Source organism: Hevea brasiliensis, chromosome 18, assembly GCF_030052815.1.
Source record: "Hevea brasiliensis isolate MT/VB/25A 57/8 chromosome 18, ASM3005281v1, whole genome shotgun sequence".
In the NCBI taxonomy this organism is placed as follows: Eukaryota; Viridiplantae; Streptophyta; class Magnoliopsida; order Malpighiales; family Euphorbiaceae; genus Hevea; species Hevea brasiliensis.
This window is the reverse complement of record NC_079510.1, coordinates 636,925-655,391: the sequence shown is the minus strand read 5'-3', so window position 1 is coordinate 655,391 and position 18,467 is coordinate 636,925. Positions and strand designations below refer to the sequence as shown.

At 33.2% G+C, this 18,467-nt stretch overlaps 1 protein-coding gene across 4 annotated transcripts in view; it reads right to left on the bottom strand.

Moving 5' to 3' along the window:
• The window catches only part of LOC110652057 (guanine nucleotide exchange factor SPIKE 1), a 51,173-nt gene extending 33,403 nt beyond the window's left edge, over nt 1-17,770 (bottom strand). For 2 of the 4 annotated variants that reach the window (XM_058140675.1, XM_058140678.1), the window contains exons 1-16: nt 17,613-17,770; nt 17,340-17,523; nt 16,733-16,819; nt 15,385-15,547; nt 14,972-15,096; nt 14,707-14,819; nt 14,548-14,612; nt 13,926-14,023; nt 13,137-13,274; nt 11,925-12,236; nt 9,674-9,961; nt 5,839-6,006; nt 5,562-5,753; nt 2,782-2,825; nt 896-965; nt 302-463 (exon numbers count right to left, since the gene is read on the bottom strand). In XM_058140675.1, the coding sequence (XP_057996658.1) occupies nt 302-463; nt 896-965; nt 2,782-2,825; nt 5,562-5,753; nt 5,839-6,006; nt 9,674-9,961; nt 11,925-12,236; nt 13,137-13,274; nt 13,926-14,023; nt 14,548-14,612; nt 14,707-14,819; nt 14,972-15,096; nt 15,385-15,547; nt 16,733-16,819 (2,025 nt within the window). In that variant the 5' untranslated portion in view covers nt 17,340-17,523; nt 17,613-17,770. The remainder of the gene's footprint in view (nt 1-301; nt 464-895; nt 966-2,781; nt 2,826-5,561; nt 5,754-5,838; nt 6,007-9,673; nt 9,962-11,924; nt 12,237-13,136; nt 13,275-13,925; nt 14,024-14,547; nt 14,613-14,706; nt 14,820-14,971; nt 15,097-15,384; nt 15,548-16,732; nt 16,820-17,339; nt 17,524-17,612) is intronic. The other 2 variants (XM_058140677.1, XM_058140676.1) reach the window with 2 other exon arrangements.
• Between the last annotated feature and the right edge of the window lie 697 nt (nt 17,771-18,467).

Genomic DNA, 18,467 nt, shown 5'->3' with positions numbered 1-18,467 from the left:
AGTCTTTATCCTAGTAGAGGAGAGATTAAGGTCTGTCCAAGTGTTCAGGCTTAGACTATCTTACACCTTCTGTATGCCCTTTAGCTACAAAAAAAAATACACCTTTTGGCCTTGAATTCCAACTTTGCAAAATACAGATGTGTTACCAAAATGAATCGAAGAATCTTCAATAATGCAGTGATGAATGTTGTATAGATTTTACAGAATTAGGTGGAGTATGTTGGAAAACATGTTACGAATATAAACAAGGATGCCTAAACAGTGTTGACAATTTGACATAATACATAAATTAGAACAGTACCTCCAGGAGTTCTGAACCCCAAGGCGGACTTGTTCGAAGAGTGTGCCTATCATATTCAAGGAAAAAATCTCTAATGCGCTCATTTATAGGGTACAATGATGAACAAAGTTTCATGCGCAATCTAAAGACATTCTTCCCATCTTCCAAATAATCCAGCCTCTCCTACCAAAAATAAGAAGCAACGGTCATGACCAGGAACAAAACCAAAAAATATCAAATCATCAGTTAAAATTAATATCAAGATATACTTCATGTAAAGATGCAGATAATTCCCACAAACTACAAGGACCTAAATATTGCATATGAATGCCTATTATGTGTGGTGTGTATGTGTGGAGTTGGGGGTTAAGACACAGACCACTTATCACTACAAGAGCATAAATAAATAATGGATGTGGAAAGCTGGAATGTTAATATGACCATTATTTGAGAATATATGAAGAAAATAAAGAAGTTCCTCCTGGTAATCATAAAATCAGGTTCAAGAAGATTTGGAGGAAAAAAAAAAGAATTGAACAAATAAGAACAATTACAAGGTGAAACTAGAACTAATTAGTATCTAATTAAAAATCAAATATTTTCATCTAAACATACCTTGCCAATATCCTGGAGATAATGTGGAACCAGCTCTCTCATGATTGGTAAGGAAATTTCAGATCTCAACCTGAATACATTTTGAACCATTGTACCTCTTAGACCTAGCCAATAATGGTACTTACAAACAAAACTGACTGAAACATCTGGTAATTTGAAAAAGTTTATCAGTCCAAGGAAAAATTTTAACATCAAAATAACACATCATCAACTAAAACACATTATGCAAAACCATTATATAAGTATATAATTTCAACTCAGACAGATTGAATCCTGCAGTACAGGAACCCATCAAAGGAATTCAAAGTCTTTCTTTGGATTCCCTATTTTCAAAAAGAGATGCTGATCAAAAGAGGCTGCAATGAAAGCTCCTCAAACAATGATCTTAGACGAGCACACTTGGACTACTTTTTTCAAGTATGTATACTAAATTACTAATAAGTCAAAATTTAACCCTTTGTAAAATATAATGCTGCCAGATTGTGTTATTGTATTTGTCTTCACGTTAACAGTTCAATGAAATTTTGAGAGAATCAGACAATGAATCTGGGGAAACAAGAATCTGGGTCAACAGTCAAACCACTAGTTTCTGTGCAAAATTAGAGAGAGAGAGAGAGAGAGAGAGAGAGAGAGAGATGGACAGATAGATACGAGAAGAATACTTATTAAAGAGGAAAGAAGAAAGAATAACATACTAACAAACAGAAAATCCTGCCACATAAATAAAACAAGTTGTATAACCAGAGTGTTGCACAAAAGATTTAAATTGCTCTTGATAATTTACCTACAATATAAAAGCAATGAACATCTCCTACTCATTTTGAAATTTAGCAAAAACACTAATATGATGTTGGTCAAAGGATGCTTTTTTATACTCCTACATAAGAAACCAATTGTAAAATTCTCCAACACTTATGAAATAAACCTAACAATGGCAATTCCCATCAATGGGAAGCAATAAAAAGACATTGTTTTTGAGGGCAATAAAAAATACATGTTGAAAAGGCAAAAGAAGAAAATTAATAATGTATCCCAAATTCCCAATGGCAAACTACAACCATTGCCTTTTGAAGCCAAAAATTAAAAAAAAAAAAATCCTTCGGATGCACATATCCACAAATAAATAAATTTACTAGCAAGTGGGAGGCCAGGGCACTAAGCTCCAGTTTCTTTTACAATTGCCAATTTTTCCTGTAGCAAGTAAATCAGCTCCTTAGCCTCCTTGATTTCCAATTTACTTATCCGCATCAGATTGCATTATTATCCTATTCGTTATTATTGTCAGATATTATGAAGAACATAATTTATGGTTAAATACCATAAATAGAGAATTGAAGAATGAGCAGGAGTAGTGAACTATTAGAATTATAATATCATCGATTTTGCTATTTAGAACTCTCCTATATAAGTGTTTGATTAGTTAGGACATTTAATTACACATTAATTAACTATGGTATATTTTGAAAGCTAATGTTTTCTAACAAAAAAATGGATGCCTTTAGTTTAAGTGTTTCACCTTTAGTATCCAAAATTGTTTGACCAGAATAGTAATCAATTAATTAATGATAAATTAAAAACAACCTAAAATTAATTTCAAATCAATTTACCTTAAATCGTTAATTCTCATCAATCATGAGTTGTCAATTCATTTCAACTGTTACCTCTTTGGTTTATTAATTGACAAATAATCTGTTATATTATTATTAATAGTAGATTGTAGTTTGCACAATTCAACTTGCTCAAGGTTTGAACCAGGAAAGCATCTGATAACCCAGCAATGTAATCCACGTAACAGAACATAAAAGCAAACAGCACATAAGCATTGCATTCTTGGCACTGCCAATTCTAAAAGGAAAAGAAGACCAAATATAAAGCCATTTACATACTGAGCATGTGTAGATAATGGAAGCGCTGCATATCCGATTACCACCTAAAAGAAATGTACCATAAGTCAGTTCAACAGCATATACATGACAATGCTGTAGCCCCACAACATAAGCAGTGCAGCATGAATGAACTGAGCCACAAAAGTAATCAATTCAACAGGATACACATGAAACACCATAGTAGCCCCACAACATTAGCAGTGGAACTAGAATAACTGAGAGCCAAAATTAAATGGAAAACAAAGACAAAAGTAATTACATAAAAGTTTTGTATCGGATCTGCTATAAGTCTGCCAGCAAAATCCAGCTTTATAAATGGACTACAAGAAATGACATGTCCTTTAATAGATGTGGTAATATCAATTTCAAAACTAGAATTCGTTTTAAATACATTTATTACATAAGTAGCTTCTTTAGGAAAAAAAAATAGTTACGAATTCCCCTCTAAGTTAAGGCAACATACCCACACAAGTCAACATCCTCACCAGTAGTTGATCAAGTTCTCTGTACGGACCAAGATCCTACTATGACCTAGACAATATCCCACCATCAGACCATTTGAGTATTTTAAGCTCCAAAACAACAAACTGCTTTTGTTTGTCAAGGCTAAAAGCTTTGAATTTTCAAAATAATTTAATAAAGGATTTTAATATATACAGAAAAAATACCTATTTGTTATGATAACAAGGGGAATAGGAACTGTGAGAATGTATGGGAGGACAATATTGTACAAATAGGGTAGCATTGTAACTAATTGAGTCCGCCAAGAATTCAATAATACAAGAATTACTTCTCTTGCTAATTCTCTCACTCTCCTCTTCTCCCTCTTTCTTCTTCTTTCTCGACAATCTCCCTCTTCTTTCTTCAATTCTATTCTTTCTCAGTCCCTTTCTTCTTCTTCTTCCTCTAATTTCCTCTGTTCTCTCTGTTAGGGTTCCAAAACCCTAGCATTTTCCACTCATAATCTTCTGTGTCGAGCCTCTTAACTCTCTCTTCTCCTAATTTTTCAATTTCCAGATCTGAAAACTAATCAAATAACAATTTTCTTTCTCAGTCTTGATTTCTCTGAAACTCTATCTCTCTATTTCTTCCGATTCTTTTCCTTTCTTGCCCAATTTTTACCTAATTCTTTCCATTTCTAGCTCTGAAACTCTGTTTTTTCTGATTATGGAAGAACAATCTTTGGCAAAAAAAGCAGCTGGATTTGGAACAGGGCATTTGCGAAATTATTGAGAGAGCATTTAAAAGATTCAAGGAAAGGCAGGATAAAAAATGGGAGAAGTTGGAGATATCATTCCAAGAGAAAATGGGGAAATTGGAAGGATCAATACCAAGGGAAATGGAAAATGCTACAATAGCTGCTATTTCATTTCCCAAATAGAAGAGCAAGTGCCTATTACTGTTGCAGACATAGCAGAAGAGCCAGTTTTAGATTCCAATGCAGAAAGTTTGATATGCAGATGTTGATCTTAGATGAGGAGCACTTGCAACTGTGATGACTTTCAGTCGTGACACAGTAGATGGGACGTCATCTAAGTTGCTGAATTCAAAAGAAAAACAGGCACATATTGTTTCAAGTCCTTATTAGGAGCCAAAAACTGGCCAAGTTTTACGCATTTAGAGGCATTACTTTTGCTACATATGGTCCTCTCCAAACACGTGGCATAACCTAGATGACTCGATGGTAATTAAGGTTGATTTTGGGCTTCATAGCTATGATTTGGAGTGGGGTTCCTATGAGATTGTTCTTCTTAAAAAGGATGAGTACAAGAAATGGCAAAGAAACAAAATGAAATTGAAATTCTGTCATTGGAGGGAGAATGTACGATGGCTGATTGTAAGAAAGTATGTGCAGAACCTTCCTGCACACCAACATTCCAATTGGAAAGGAAATCTTATTCAGATAAAATGCTTCCTGCCAATTAAATCCTGGCATTCAAGTGCAGCTCCACCATAGCATTCAAGATGCTTGCATAGAAGATTTTTCTTTTATTCATGGAACCTTTTCACATTGATTCTTGAGGAGAAGCATGATCTCAAGAAGTGGGAAGTGCTATCATACTAAGGGGAATAGGAACTGTGAGAATGTATGGGAGGAAAATATTGTATAAATAGGGTAGCATTGTAACTAATTGAGTCAGCCAATAAATCAATAGTACAAGAATTACTTCTCTCTCTCTCTCTCTCTCTCTCTCTCTCTCTCTCTCTCTCTCTCTCTCCCCGATTCTCTCTTTCTTCTTCTTTCTTGATAATCTTCCTCTTTCTTGTTCTATTCTACCTTCTGTTATTCTTTTCCTCATTCTTCTTCTGCACTATTTGGTGCTTTGAGAAACTGCTATGTAACAATATTTTAATCACAATTATTAACCAAACTTCAAATGATTTCTCATAAATTTCAAGGCTGGTGAATTTTGTAGCTACAGGATTAGTTTTCAACACTAGATTATGGGCCATCATTATAAAGCTAAATTTTGTCCACCCTTCTAGTCTTTTCTACAATACTACGTTAGAAAGGCACACATCTTGTAACAAAACAAGAATGACGAAAAAGTATGCCTGATCAAGGAAAAAGATACCTGCAGCTGACTCCAACCATTGAGAACCAACAATTAACTAGAATTTAGTCAAGTTTGTCATTTATAATTTTAAAAAGCAACCATGTTATACCCTTGTAACCCATCCATGAAAAGTTGGATTTGACTAACAGCAATACAAATCAAACTATTTTTATGTATGCATCAATATTTGTCTGTGCGTGGCAAAGACTAGATGGTACTCACGGGCTTTGGAGCTTCCAACTTTGTTTGAAGATCAATATGGAAGAAAGTGAACAAGAGGTGATGCAACGGTGTCCAGATGGCAGAAAGGGAAAGTTTAATCTCATCATGGAAGCAAGCCACTCTAGCCCCAACAGCAACCTGTGTGTGAGCCCACTTTTGGAGTGATGCTCCTGGTTCCCTAGGATACATTGCCTGTAACATTATTCACAAACATGAAACAAGTAAAATGAAATTTACAAAGCAAATTGCTTTAATATCTGATATAGTCACACATCACCTCCAAAGGCTGTCTACGAACATCTGCATCATCCTTCCTTAGTTCCACTCGCATGAACAAATTCCTCTTCCGACTCAAAGTAACATTTAAAGGATAAACATACAAGCAATGAAAAAGCTGCAAGAAAGGCTCATTTCGCATTGTTGTACGGAAGTCAAATGCTTGGAACTGCACATCAATTAACATGCTCAATTAGACTTTATTTTTTATTTTAGATAAACCCAAAAGAAAGACAAGATAGCAAAGAAAGTGTAACCCACTCAATAGAAGGAGAGAGAGAGAGAGAGAGGGAGAGAGAGAGAGAGAGAGAGAGGAATAAGGAAGGAAAGAAAAATAGGAGGGAATCATTTATAAGATAATCAAGAATACCTACAACATGGATAAGCAAAAGCCTACATTCTGTACGAAAGAACAAAGAGTCCTCGCTAAGTGACTACGAAAGCCAGATGCTTTTTTTTGCTCTCACAGTAACCTTTTTATTACATTCTCCCCAACAACAAAAACAACACAACAGCAACTAAGCTTTAATCCCAAACTAGTTGGAGTTGACTATATAGATCCTTTTTCTCTATTCAGCTCTATTAGACACCAAGCCCACATCAATATTCAATACTTGTAAATCTTTTGATACTACTTCCCTCCTTATCATGTTAGGCCTCCCCCTTCCCCTTCTCCTACTAACCTATCACTTTCATACTAGAGTTTTTGATTCTCTGCAAGGCAACACAAAATATACGAAAATATCATCCCTTTTTTTCTTGGCTTTTTTAGTGGGGGGTTCTTTTTTTTTTTGTACTTGCATCTTGAATTCCATTTTTATTAATCCATTTCCTTAAGAAATTAATACAACTCAACTCAACTCAACTAAGCCTTTATCCCAAAAATTTGGGGTCGGCTATATGGATTCGCTTTTTCCACTCTGAACGATTTTGGGTTAAATCCTCAGAAATCCTTAAGAAATTAATATTAAAAAAAAAGGCAAATAATAATTAAAATGAAAATATTAATTAATACACTAATATATACATTATATTAATATATAATTTCTAATTTATTTCATTTATAATTTTTTTTTTTTTGACTCTTGCTTTTTTCGGCAGCAACAAAAAGACGTCGTATGTGGGCTTTCCAAGCGTTTTCTTATCAAGTATAGTCATGATTTTTTTTATCGATTTGTCTATTCAACAAATAAATAGTAATGTACATGACCAAACCATCATAAACGACCCTCTCTCATTTTATCTCCAATATGTGCTAAATGCATTATCTGGTGGATGTAGTCATTCCTTATCTTATCTATTATCGTGTTACCAGACATTCATCTTAATATCCGCATTTTTGCTGCACTCATTTTTTAGGTATGTTGTATCGTAGATGCCTAATAAATATTCACTCCCATACAACATAGCTAGTCTAATCACAGTCCTATAGAATTTACCTTTCACTTTGTTAGACCCGTCGCACTCTTCCATTTCATCTATCCTGTATTGATCCTATGAGTTACATCCTCATCGAAAACTCCATTATTTTGTATGATAGAACTTAAATACTTGAATTGACTGCATTTTGGCATCACAACTCCATCCAAACGAACCTCACCCCCATTCGTTCTACAAGAGCTAAACTCATATTGAATATATTCTGCCTTACTTCTACTTAGCTTAAAACCCATGCTCTCAAGAATCCTTATCCACAACTCTAACTTTTGATTAACTCCTTCACTAGTTTCATCCACTAATACGATATCATCTGCAAGTAACATGCACCAATTGACATCATCTTGAATATGACTAGTCACCTCATCCATAACTAAGGTAAACAGGTACGAACTCAACCATGATACCAAGTATAAACCCATAGTTATGGGAAACTCGTCCGTGTCCCTCCACTATCCTTACACTTGTGACCACCCCCTCGTATATGTTCTTAATAACATTTATATACTTAACATTACATGCTTCCCGAACCACACAAAAGATGCAAGATGGATTGAATTGAAGTAACAAATGTTATATCAAATATATAAAATTTAAAAATATGTAAAAATCTAAGCCCACAACTTATCATCTAAACTAAACGAAAAAAAAGATTCCTATATGCGTGTATGAGAGAGAGAGAGAGAGAGAGAGAGAGAGAGATTATATCCAAGAAAACAATATTTATGGCAAATAGGGTGCATATAAACCAAGCCATTATCCAAATGCAAATAATAATAATAATAATAATAATAATAATAATAATAATAATAATAATAATAATAATAATAAATAACATGGCGAGGAATTTGATCAATGGGTTGCACAAAAAAGTAGCTTGCTATTAAAAAGATTATCAGCTCACACAGAAAGTAATTACAACTTTGAATATATTAATGTCAATCTTTGATAATTTTGTCATCATCTAATTGTTTTCGAATGGATCCATTCAACGATGCATAAGAGTATAAGAATGTAAATTTACACAGTTTTCCTATAATCATTTTTCACATGCATTGTGTGTGATACTTGGTGCTTCTAACACAGTGTATTTTTTATTATTTCAATATATAAAATAAAGTTGCATTTAAATAGAAAATTTAAAATTTTAGAGTTCATGATTTTATCAATATTCTCAGCAAATTTATTGCCATTATTGATTTCTAACTATCAAATAAAATCATATATGATATTTAAAAAATAAATATAAGGGCCAACTGTAAATGAAAGTAATAATAGGAAATTATTTATAATATATAAACACTTATTATTATTATTATTATTATTATTATTATTATTATTATTATTATTATTATTATTATTATTATTATAATAACACAGATGTTGTTGAAGGTTCTTCATAAGATGGGTAAACATCAAATACCAAATGTTATAACTATCTTCAAATAATTTTTTCCAAAATAAAAAGAAAAGAAAGAAAAATTTTAATTAAGCTTCAACAAAGATTAAACTAGAAGAAAGAAGAATAAAAGGAAAAGAAAAAATAAGGGGTACACAAACTATTATGCGGTGAGTTTCTTCAACCAAGCATATGTAATCTATTTTTCCTACATAAGTGAATAAGAAATGAGCTATATATAATAGTCTCACGGCTTGGAATTATTTTTCTCATTGCACATAGGCAGCATAAATAAGGGAACGGCGCATATAAGTAGGATTATATCTAGTGTTAGAAATTCTTATAGCTTTAGGCTTTTATATTATACAAGTTGTCCTTTTTCCAAGTAAAATAATTTAACCATGTGTTCATCTTTTGTCGAAATGTTCCCCGACCCACACCCCCCCCCCCCTCTCCTCTGTCGATATGTTTATAAGTGGGATAGGTCAAAATGTGCAAGCATCCAAAAGATTTAAACAATTATTAATTGATAAATAAGAATAAAGAACTAATCTTTTCAAGGGAGGCAAATTTTGAGTAGCGTAGGATTCTTAAGTTTTAAGAATCAAAGAGAGAAACTTAAAGAACACATCTTCACTTTTCCGTATTTTTTTGGGTCTCAAGTTCTTCATTTCCTCCATTTTCCATTATAATCATGTGTTCCCTCCACTATAAGTGGGTGAAATCCCTTAGTTTCAGAAAGTAATTCACGAGACCCAATGAGTGCATAGCCGCATATAGAGAAATTGGGGAAAAAGCTTAATGTTTAGAGGGGATCCTGTTGTAGACCTATGAATGATTAGACATATGATACTATTTCCTTAACCATTTTGTGAGTAATCAAATAAAGGAAGCATCAAATATGATAATCACTAACCAGTTTGCACAAAGCTAATATCCATATTTTAAGTGACAGCAACATTCAGAGATCCACAGCAGTAAAGAAGGGTGTTATTCTTACATCATCAGCATTCATCTCAGGGTTTCCATGGCCACTAGAACTATTTCCAGAAATTTCTTTCCCATCATAGATATTCCACTTGGAGCTGCTAGTTTGAGGATGGTCAGAGCCATTGCTAGGGCATTTTGTAAGAGTGGAATCAGCAATTCGGTCTCCTGGATCAACGGACTCATTGGTCATGCTACCACTTTCGGATAGGTTTTCCAAGTCAGAATGGCCTGTCTGGTGCTTCTCAATTTCTAGTCTGAGAACACCTCTGACTGGTTTGTGAACCTTGCGTTTAGGATCCTGTATATTGAAAGAAGGAAACAAGCCTGAAGGGTAAGACAGATATAGAAGCATTTTTTACAATATAAATGATGATGAACACATAATTCATAGTTATTTGAGAAGAGCGGAGAAAGTGAAAAATAAGATATCGGCAATAATACTCTTTCAAGCAAAAAAGGGGGGGAGAGGGAAACAAGATGATATGGTAACTGTGTATTCATTCAAATCAAGGACTCCTAAGATTCAGAAAATCAACTACGTAATGCAGAGGTGGCTGTTGAGCCCTTAGATAAATTACAAGCACAATCTCATGAAATACGTTAAGTAACAAACAAAAGCACATTTGCATACAAGATAGCACAAATCCACTCATGCTAGCAATATACTAGGGACTTGGTTTTTTTTTTTTTTTTTTTTTTTGAATCTTAGTCAAGTGTTGCACTTTGCATCAGCTTCAAGTATACTGTAGTAATTAATTAGTAGATATTTGTAAATAAAAGAACATACAAGAGAAGCAATATTAAAAAAAAATAACATTTATACGGCAGGAACAAAACCAATTAGAAAGCAAATTTGGGAGGTCAGCCCCTGTATCTGAATCTGAGCCATATTTCTAGTTCCCCTTCTTCGCATATACATCAGGCATATCATAGTTGCTTTGGAAACGACATCAAAGAGCACTTGCTGATGCCCTAATGCAAAATAAGTTGCTTAGTTGAATCATACAGAGTACAGTACTCTAATTGAAGCACGCAGAGCTCACCATAACAAGTGTTAGGAATTCAGACTCCAAAACAATTAAGGTGAGGTAAACAGCCCAGCCAAGTAGGGCGTACATCAATTGTTGGTACTCCATAGGTTTTAAAATTGATTTACACCTTCCAGGATGGAAACATTCTTCAAAGATGTGTAGGAACTACAAACCTTCATTTTAGTTGGTTTTACCCTGTGGATAATCCATTTTAAATAAACTAACCACTAATTATATAAAACTACCTCAACTCCCATAATAGCATCAAACGTTTAATATTTATGTAATTCAGAATTACCAGGGAAAAATAAACATTACAAAATAAAATCGGTATCTTTTTTCAAACTCCATCAAATTCCATGAGTGTTTATTTATTTCATTGGCAAAAAGAGATACACGGAAAACCACAAATATAAATAACAAAGAAAAAAATAAATCATAAGAAAATATATTATATGAACAATGAGCAGCCAGCATATAATAAAGATAAGTTATACATGATTAAGTGCAGAAACGGAAAAAAGTAATATGCCAACAAGGCTCCACTGGTAAGAGAATGGTTGATGATACCCAACTTTCTCAACAATCAAGCAAGATTTAGCTAAATTATACCAAACAAGTAACAAACAATGGCCCAATACAATATTTCTGAGCAACTATATGAAGAAAATACGTAAATGCCAGCCCATTTGCTCCAAGTTGGACAAATGATTTGCATAATAGAGGAACCACCACATATAGAATATTCTCAAGACCAATCCTTTCAAGATCTGTCCATAGAGATGAACTCTCCTCCCATGCTGATTCCCTGCCTAAATTCCATCCATCTTAAGTTTTATGTTTTAACTTTCTGCAATGCATCAAGAGGCTATAAACCTATAATGAAGTCACATATAAGAACCCAAAAATAATCACAAGCAATAAAAATATAAAATATGAAAGGGAAAACAAATGTATGAAGGGAATAATTTGCTCTGAATGACAAATACAATGGTCCTTAATAATTTGCAAAAACTGTGTAAAGATATTAAAAGAAGAGCCTAATGTAAATGAATGCCTGTGATACCTGAAGAGAGTCCTCAGTATAACTTTATAAAATATGAAAGGGAAAACAAATGTATGAAGGGAATAATTTGCTCCGAATGACAAATACAATGGTCCTTAATAATTTGCAAAAACTGTATAAAGATATTAAAAGAAGAGCCAAATGTAAATGAATGCCTGTGATACCTGAAGAGAGTCCTCAGTATAACTTTCTTTAACTTTATTTAAGTTTGATATTTCAACAACAACCGAGCTTCCACTTGAATAACCCAATTTCCCATCCAGTGTGATATTTGCTACAGGCTCAAACACACCATCATGGGAACTTGATCCAGATACACTTGGGGCAAGTGGGCTGCTTGGGGAAGCAGGCCCTCCAGAAGTTCCACCAACACTGTTATCAAATAATGGAACAATCGCCCAGGCAAATGACTGTCTATAAGGCATAATTCGAGACCACACCTGCAATTTCTGCTTCTCTCTCTCACTCAAGTGAACCTGCTCAGGTACAGGTAACACAAGCATCATACAAGAGAAATTTTATTCAGAAGTTCCCTCGATGGATTACAGTGACTCATAGATATAATATCTGTCCATATAAAGAACCCAGCATGCCTATTTAGATCTTAAAAGTCCCTGTTCCAGAAAATCAATTGGCAAAGCTATTGTCTTGTTGACCTTATGTATTTATTTATTATAAGAACAAAGATACAGGTTACACTGTGCTCACCCATTATATCCATCTCAGGACACTCCCTCATGTAAATCCAACACATTCTAGTCAAGCTACCCTCAAGACATTATGATGAGGGCAGTCCAAATTGTACATGAGGACTCTTATACTCATTACTACAGCAGCATTGTCATTAATTTTTTTTAATATACATTTAGGATCTTACAAATTAATATGGAATCCTTACAAAAGAAAAATCCATGAAAAATTTTGCGTATTTACATGATGAATAGGCCTTTCAGGATAACATGAAGAATATGAACAAAAATCATAACAGAACTAGTACAATTTATAACTTAATCATTAGTTATTTCTCCCAAAAATAAAATAAAATAAAATAAAACAAAACAAATTAAAATGATGTTATGGCTTGGCTTTAGATCTATTCAAATGTTGCTTAACAACCCTTTGAGATAGAACACTTATCAGTTATGACATGAAGTACTTGACCCAACATGTCAAGTGTTCATGATGAAACATAAATTACTTCAACCGCAAGTATAGAGAGGGAGGGACTGCTGAAAATATGACATATACAAGCAAATTATTAACAGTTAACCAACAAGGCAACAACTGTACAGAATTTGGAGCATGAAATCAATGAATGAAAGCAAGAACACATGCGCATACCATATAATATATATAAAAACAAATATAAAACATACAGGTTCTTTACGTGAATAAACCGAAGGAGTAACCCCGCCTTCTTCTGTAGCAGGCTTCTCTAGCTGGATCAGCAGACAAATTGATGCAGATGGAGCATCTAGATAGAAAATTCCATGAGGTTCATATGAAATTTTTGCCTGATGATAACAAGAACAGAACTAATAAGAAAAACTCATATACAAAAAGATTGCAAAATTAGTATGAGGCCATATTTAATTAGAGTCCAAATGTATAAGATTTTACAAATTAGGGTCCAAATGTTAAAATGTTAAAACTCAAGGAATAACTACTTAAAATTTTTTATTCAAACCTAGTATATTCTTTTAAAAAATCATTAATTTATTTATGAAATCATATAAATGAGGCGTTTAAAATCCAAACTTCTCATTAAGCAGAACAGGTTTATAAGCCCAACTTCTATAAACAACTATTAGAAGATGAACTACAACTAAAATATCAGTTTCAACTTTAACAGTCCTCTCCAAAATTTTCACATAATAATAAACTACTTCATACAAGCCCAGTGTTAAATCATAACTCATCGTATAGATAATAAATAATTCATAATGAAAAATTGTAAATCCTAAGCCAATGTTGTTGAACAAAAAAATAGAAAAAAAAAATGAAAAGCATAAATTCTTCCAAGTTATTGATTGAAATTGTTAATCTATTCAGGCCTTAAGTAATAATATTCTAAATGGTGGAAGCTTAATTGAACTAAACTCATACCATAGGCCTTTTGTGTAATCATAACAAAACAAAATTTCTATGTTGACTTGATAACTTACATCTTGTGTGTCTGTTGGCAGCACAGAAAAATAAAAATCCTCCGATAACTTTTCTCTTCTCTCCTTACTATATATGCAAATGGTACCATAAAATGGCTCTGAGAAAAACAACTCTCAAGTCAAAAATCAAAAGTCAAAAAAATAAAACAAGCAACATGAAATTAAAACTCTTGTTTGTCTCCATCTAAATGCTTTACAATAAATAAATAAATGTGTATATATACATATATATATATATATATATATATATAGAGAGAGAGAGAGAGAGAGAGAGAGAGAGAGAGAGAGAGAGAGAGAGAGAGAGAGTTTATCATTACATTGAAAATTTGCACGTTTGTCCATTTTTTGGATGTTGATTATGGTCTTAACTCGTAAGCATAAGATAAGGAGATCATGTTTCTAAAGTTCTCTCTTTAGATTAACTAAGTAATGCCATTTTTTGCCAAAATATGGAAAAATGTTTTATGCTACATGATTTTTTTTTTACACATAATTAAAAATTAGAAAAGCATTTAGTTTATGTTGAAATCAAAAAGCCACCCATAGGTGTACATTCACACAGAGTTGGAGAAGAAGCAACACATCAATTGCACAGCTTCAGTAACATGGCCAGATTACTCACCAACTAGTCCTGCTTGAAAAGAAAGGGAAAGAACTTTTACAGAGATCTTCAATCCCCTGAAACCACTCCATGCCCAAAAGAAACAGAAAATAAACAGTCAGTGAGAATAAGAATCTAATAATAAAAAATAATTACCCAGAATGCTGGTATCAAATAAACCTGCCATATGGCGCCATTGGAGTTTCTTGAATCCTTTGGCCAAATATCATCGACCTCTCATTTTCCCAGTCAAAAGCTGGTTCATAAGCAGGGAGAGGGGAATGACCAAAATGCTGCAAACAAATAATCATGATAAATAGAAAGGGGGCAAAATCCTGACAGTAAATTATGGGGAAAAAATAGAATAGCCAAATTTAACTCTAATTCAAAAATTATATGAATGGAAGAGGTTAGACTAATGATCCCAACAAATTAAGTGCACAACCTTTGAAACATGTGAAAGTGACGAGTCAGAAGTGGCCTCTGTAAATTGCCTTCCAGAGGTGCTCGGAATGTCATCATCAGCTGTATCTTCAGCCTTAGTTCGTCTTGAATTCGCAAGCTGCATTTCTGCAGAAATATCAAGGAAACATCATAAGCATTGAACAAAAAAATACAGAGTATACAGATCTTCCCTGTGACATAGCAAAATGTTAGTTGTCAGAATTGGACATGCCATGAAAAATATAATTTATTGGGAATGCATTTCAGGGGGCTGGGATTGAACCCCACAGAATCCAGTCATGCAAAAAAATGAATTTGCCTATATATCGATCTGTCCTAGCATATAAGAATTCCCTCCACATATTAACTAGAAAATTTTAATTTTTTAAGTAAAGCCATTAATCTCTACCTTACCTGTCTCAATATCGGTATCAGGCCCTTCAAAAATCTGGTTTTGAAAAGATACTGGAGCGATGCTTTCATAGTGACCATACTTATTTTCATCCTTTACCCAATCAGTTCTATAGCATTGAACAAGTTCATTAAGATGAGGCCACTGATCCAGATTTTCATCAAGCTGGAAAAAGAATGAATATAACAAAACTTCATTAGTAAAACACTGTGATATTCCCAAATTTATAAATTAGTTATTTTGCAGTTATAACAATTCCATGATAGCACTGCCTATATCATCAGTCCAATACAAGTTGATGTTGAATTTTGGCAAGAAATATTAGTTAATCAAAGTACACAAGCAGACGATATTATTGAAAATGTATCAAGGCATGGATTGCAGTATAATTAGCCTTCCACATACTATGCTTGCCCTTGTTGTTTGAACTTGTACAGTAGTTTATAAGCCATGAGAGAAATGTCAAAAAGTAGACTGTAACTAGTTAGAGACTGGAGTCACAGCTGGTTACTACTAGATTAAACCTTCCAATACCCCCACTTTCCCTCTCTACTGCAATCCCTAGGCAAGTTTACAGTCTTACATCATCTGACTCAGAAATGCCATAAGAAAATACATGTTTCAATAAAACAGAAAACAATTCTTAATTTCTTATAAAACTTAGGAGGAAAAAAAAAGTTCAAAGGCAAATGAGCAATGAAATCGAGCTCTGCTTACCTTTTCTATGCACACAAGTGTTAGAGAAAGAGAGAAAAATCTTTTAAGCAGCTAAGATCTAAGATTCCATATGAATATCATTCATGAAACAAATTATCATTTTCAGATGGTGTTCATCATTAAAAATTGAATATACAATGAAAGGAAGAAGGGAATGTCAAGGTTTGAATTGTAGCACTAAAACTCTACAAGTAGGCACTCAACCATTGGCAGCAAGTGTGCAAATGTGTGTATATTTTTGCGAAGACCATAACTATATTTGGTGGCATGTGTGCAATTGTGTGTATTTTTTTGAAGAGCATAGTGTATTTGTTCACAATAGCATTTGATTATGGGCCTGTGCAGATAAATTCACAGAGATTCTGAGTCAAATTTGGTGTATAAATTATAGTGGAAGGCATGGCAACAGCATTAGAACCTAGAAGACAATACAAATACTCATGTACAATGAAATAATATCATAAAATAGACCAAGCAGAACATAAAGTTAAAAAGATTTAAAGCTTAAAAAATAGCAGATACCAATCACATTTAATATGGTTGTTCAACTTAAAATCTAATATAAGTACCAAACTAAATAGAAACAAAATTAAAAAAACAAAGAAGTAGTAGCATTAATAGAGAAAGGCTCACCAACGGGTCCAACTTGAGACGAGCAAGAGATTGGCGAGATATTCTATGAAAACGCTGCCCCCCATTGTTACCAGTGTTATTATCCATCTGTAAAAAGCCAAGCAACTATAAGACACGCAGGGACATAACTAATTCAATGAATATATTTGACATGAAATGTTAGTCGATAAGAAAGAAAGAAAAAAAAAGAACAGAAGAGCAATGATAGCCACAATCACTTCAATACTAGCTATAGAATATTGTGACATGTATCCTTCAACATAAAAATTAAAACCAGCAACCGTTTATTGCCTTTCCCCTTACAATATTATTTCTTTTATGTTCTATTTCCAATTTTGAGAAAAACAGACAAAAATTTATCATCAAAGTTGTCTTACTCAATTATAGCAAAACCTTCCCCTACACTTGAAAGACAAATAATCAAACAGTTGATGGGCACCCTTTGTCAATAATTAGAATTATCGTTACATGAATGTCAATCACATTATGAATAAAGCCACCAAATATTGAAAACAAACGCATATCAGAAAAAAAGAAAAAAAAAAAAAAAGGATAAAGTAACTCCACTGGCCAAACTCAAAAAGAAAAAAAAAAGGTAAAAGCATGCCTCGAGGATGAATGTGAATAGCGCTTAATCAAAGCAGCGAGCTTGGAGAGTGTAGGAGTCAAGAGCGACGTCGGTAGCGGTGTGGAAAACGTTGGAAAAGCAGCGGTGGAGCTGATAGGCTAAGGATGAGAAGGTGGGTAGCATTGGTCATGAATACAAGTAGAATGTCATCAATCTGGTAGATCTGAAACAAGTGGAAGCATAGTTTTTGGCGTTGAATTTGGAGCGAAAGAAGTAAGAAACAAGTACAAGAAATGGAAGAAATTAACATACCTTAAAACTGAAAAATGGAAGTGGGAATTGAAATCCAGAGAGAAAATAAGTAGAAGAGGAAACAACCCTAAGAAAGAGAAAGAGAGAGAGAGAGAGAGCAAATGCAGAGGGTCAAAACTAAGTCACCAGTCCAACACACAAAACGCCAAACTGTGTCTGTGGAGGATGGGGTCTTTTTATCGAATCTCTGCTGGCTTCTACGCCTTCTTTTTTTTTAAGAAAAAAAAAAAACAATTTTCTTTATCCCTTCCATATTTATTCGCTTCCAAGGCAAGCAAATTATAAATTATTATTTGTTTCCCCATCTTCGTGCTTCTTTCCCTTAGAAAACAAATTACAAAAAAAGAGGAAGTGAATTTTAAATTGCAATGTATTAATTCGGTTATTCAACCGCATATAATAAGTGGCATGATAATTTAATTAATTTATATTTATTTTTTACAAGCTTTTGAAACATTTATATTGCAAAATGCATTAAATCACTTTATAATTCATGAGTGTTTTTAATTATATAAAAAATAAAATATAATATTTTTGTAAACTTACTTTTAAATTTAACTATTTTAATTTTAGCAAAAATTTTTAAAATTGATTGTAATTTTATTTAATTGACCAAATTTATCAAAATTCATATTAAAATATAATATTTTATTTGTTAAAAATAAAATTTTAATTTATTTTTCCCTTTGTCTGTCATTGTTTCATAACCGATCATGGATCAACAAGAATCATATTGAAATATTGCAAGTCAACCATCACCAATTTACTAAAAAATTCATCTACATATGATGATGTTGTTTGTTGATTGGAAGTTTTATGTGAGAAGAGTTTACCATCGTTGTGAATTAGACGATC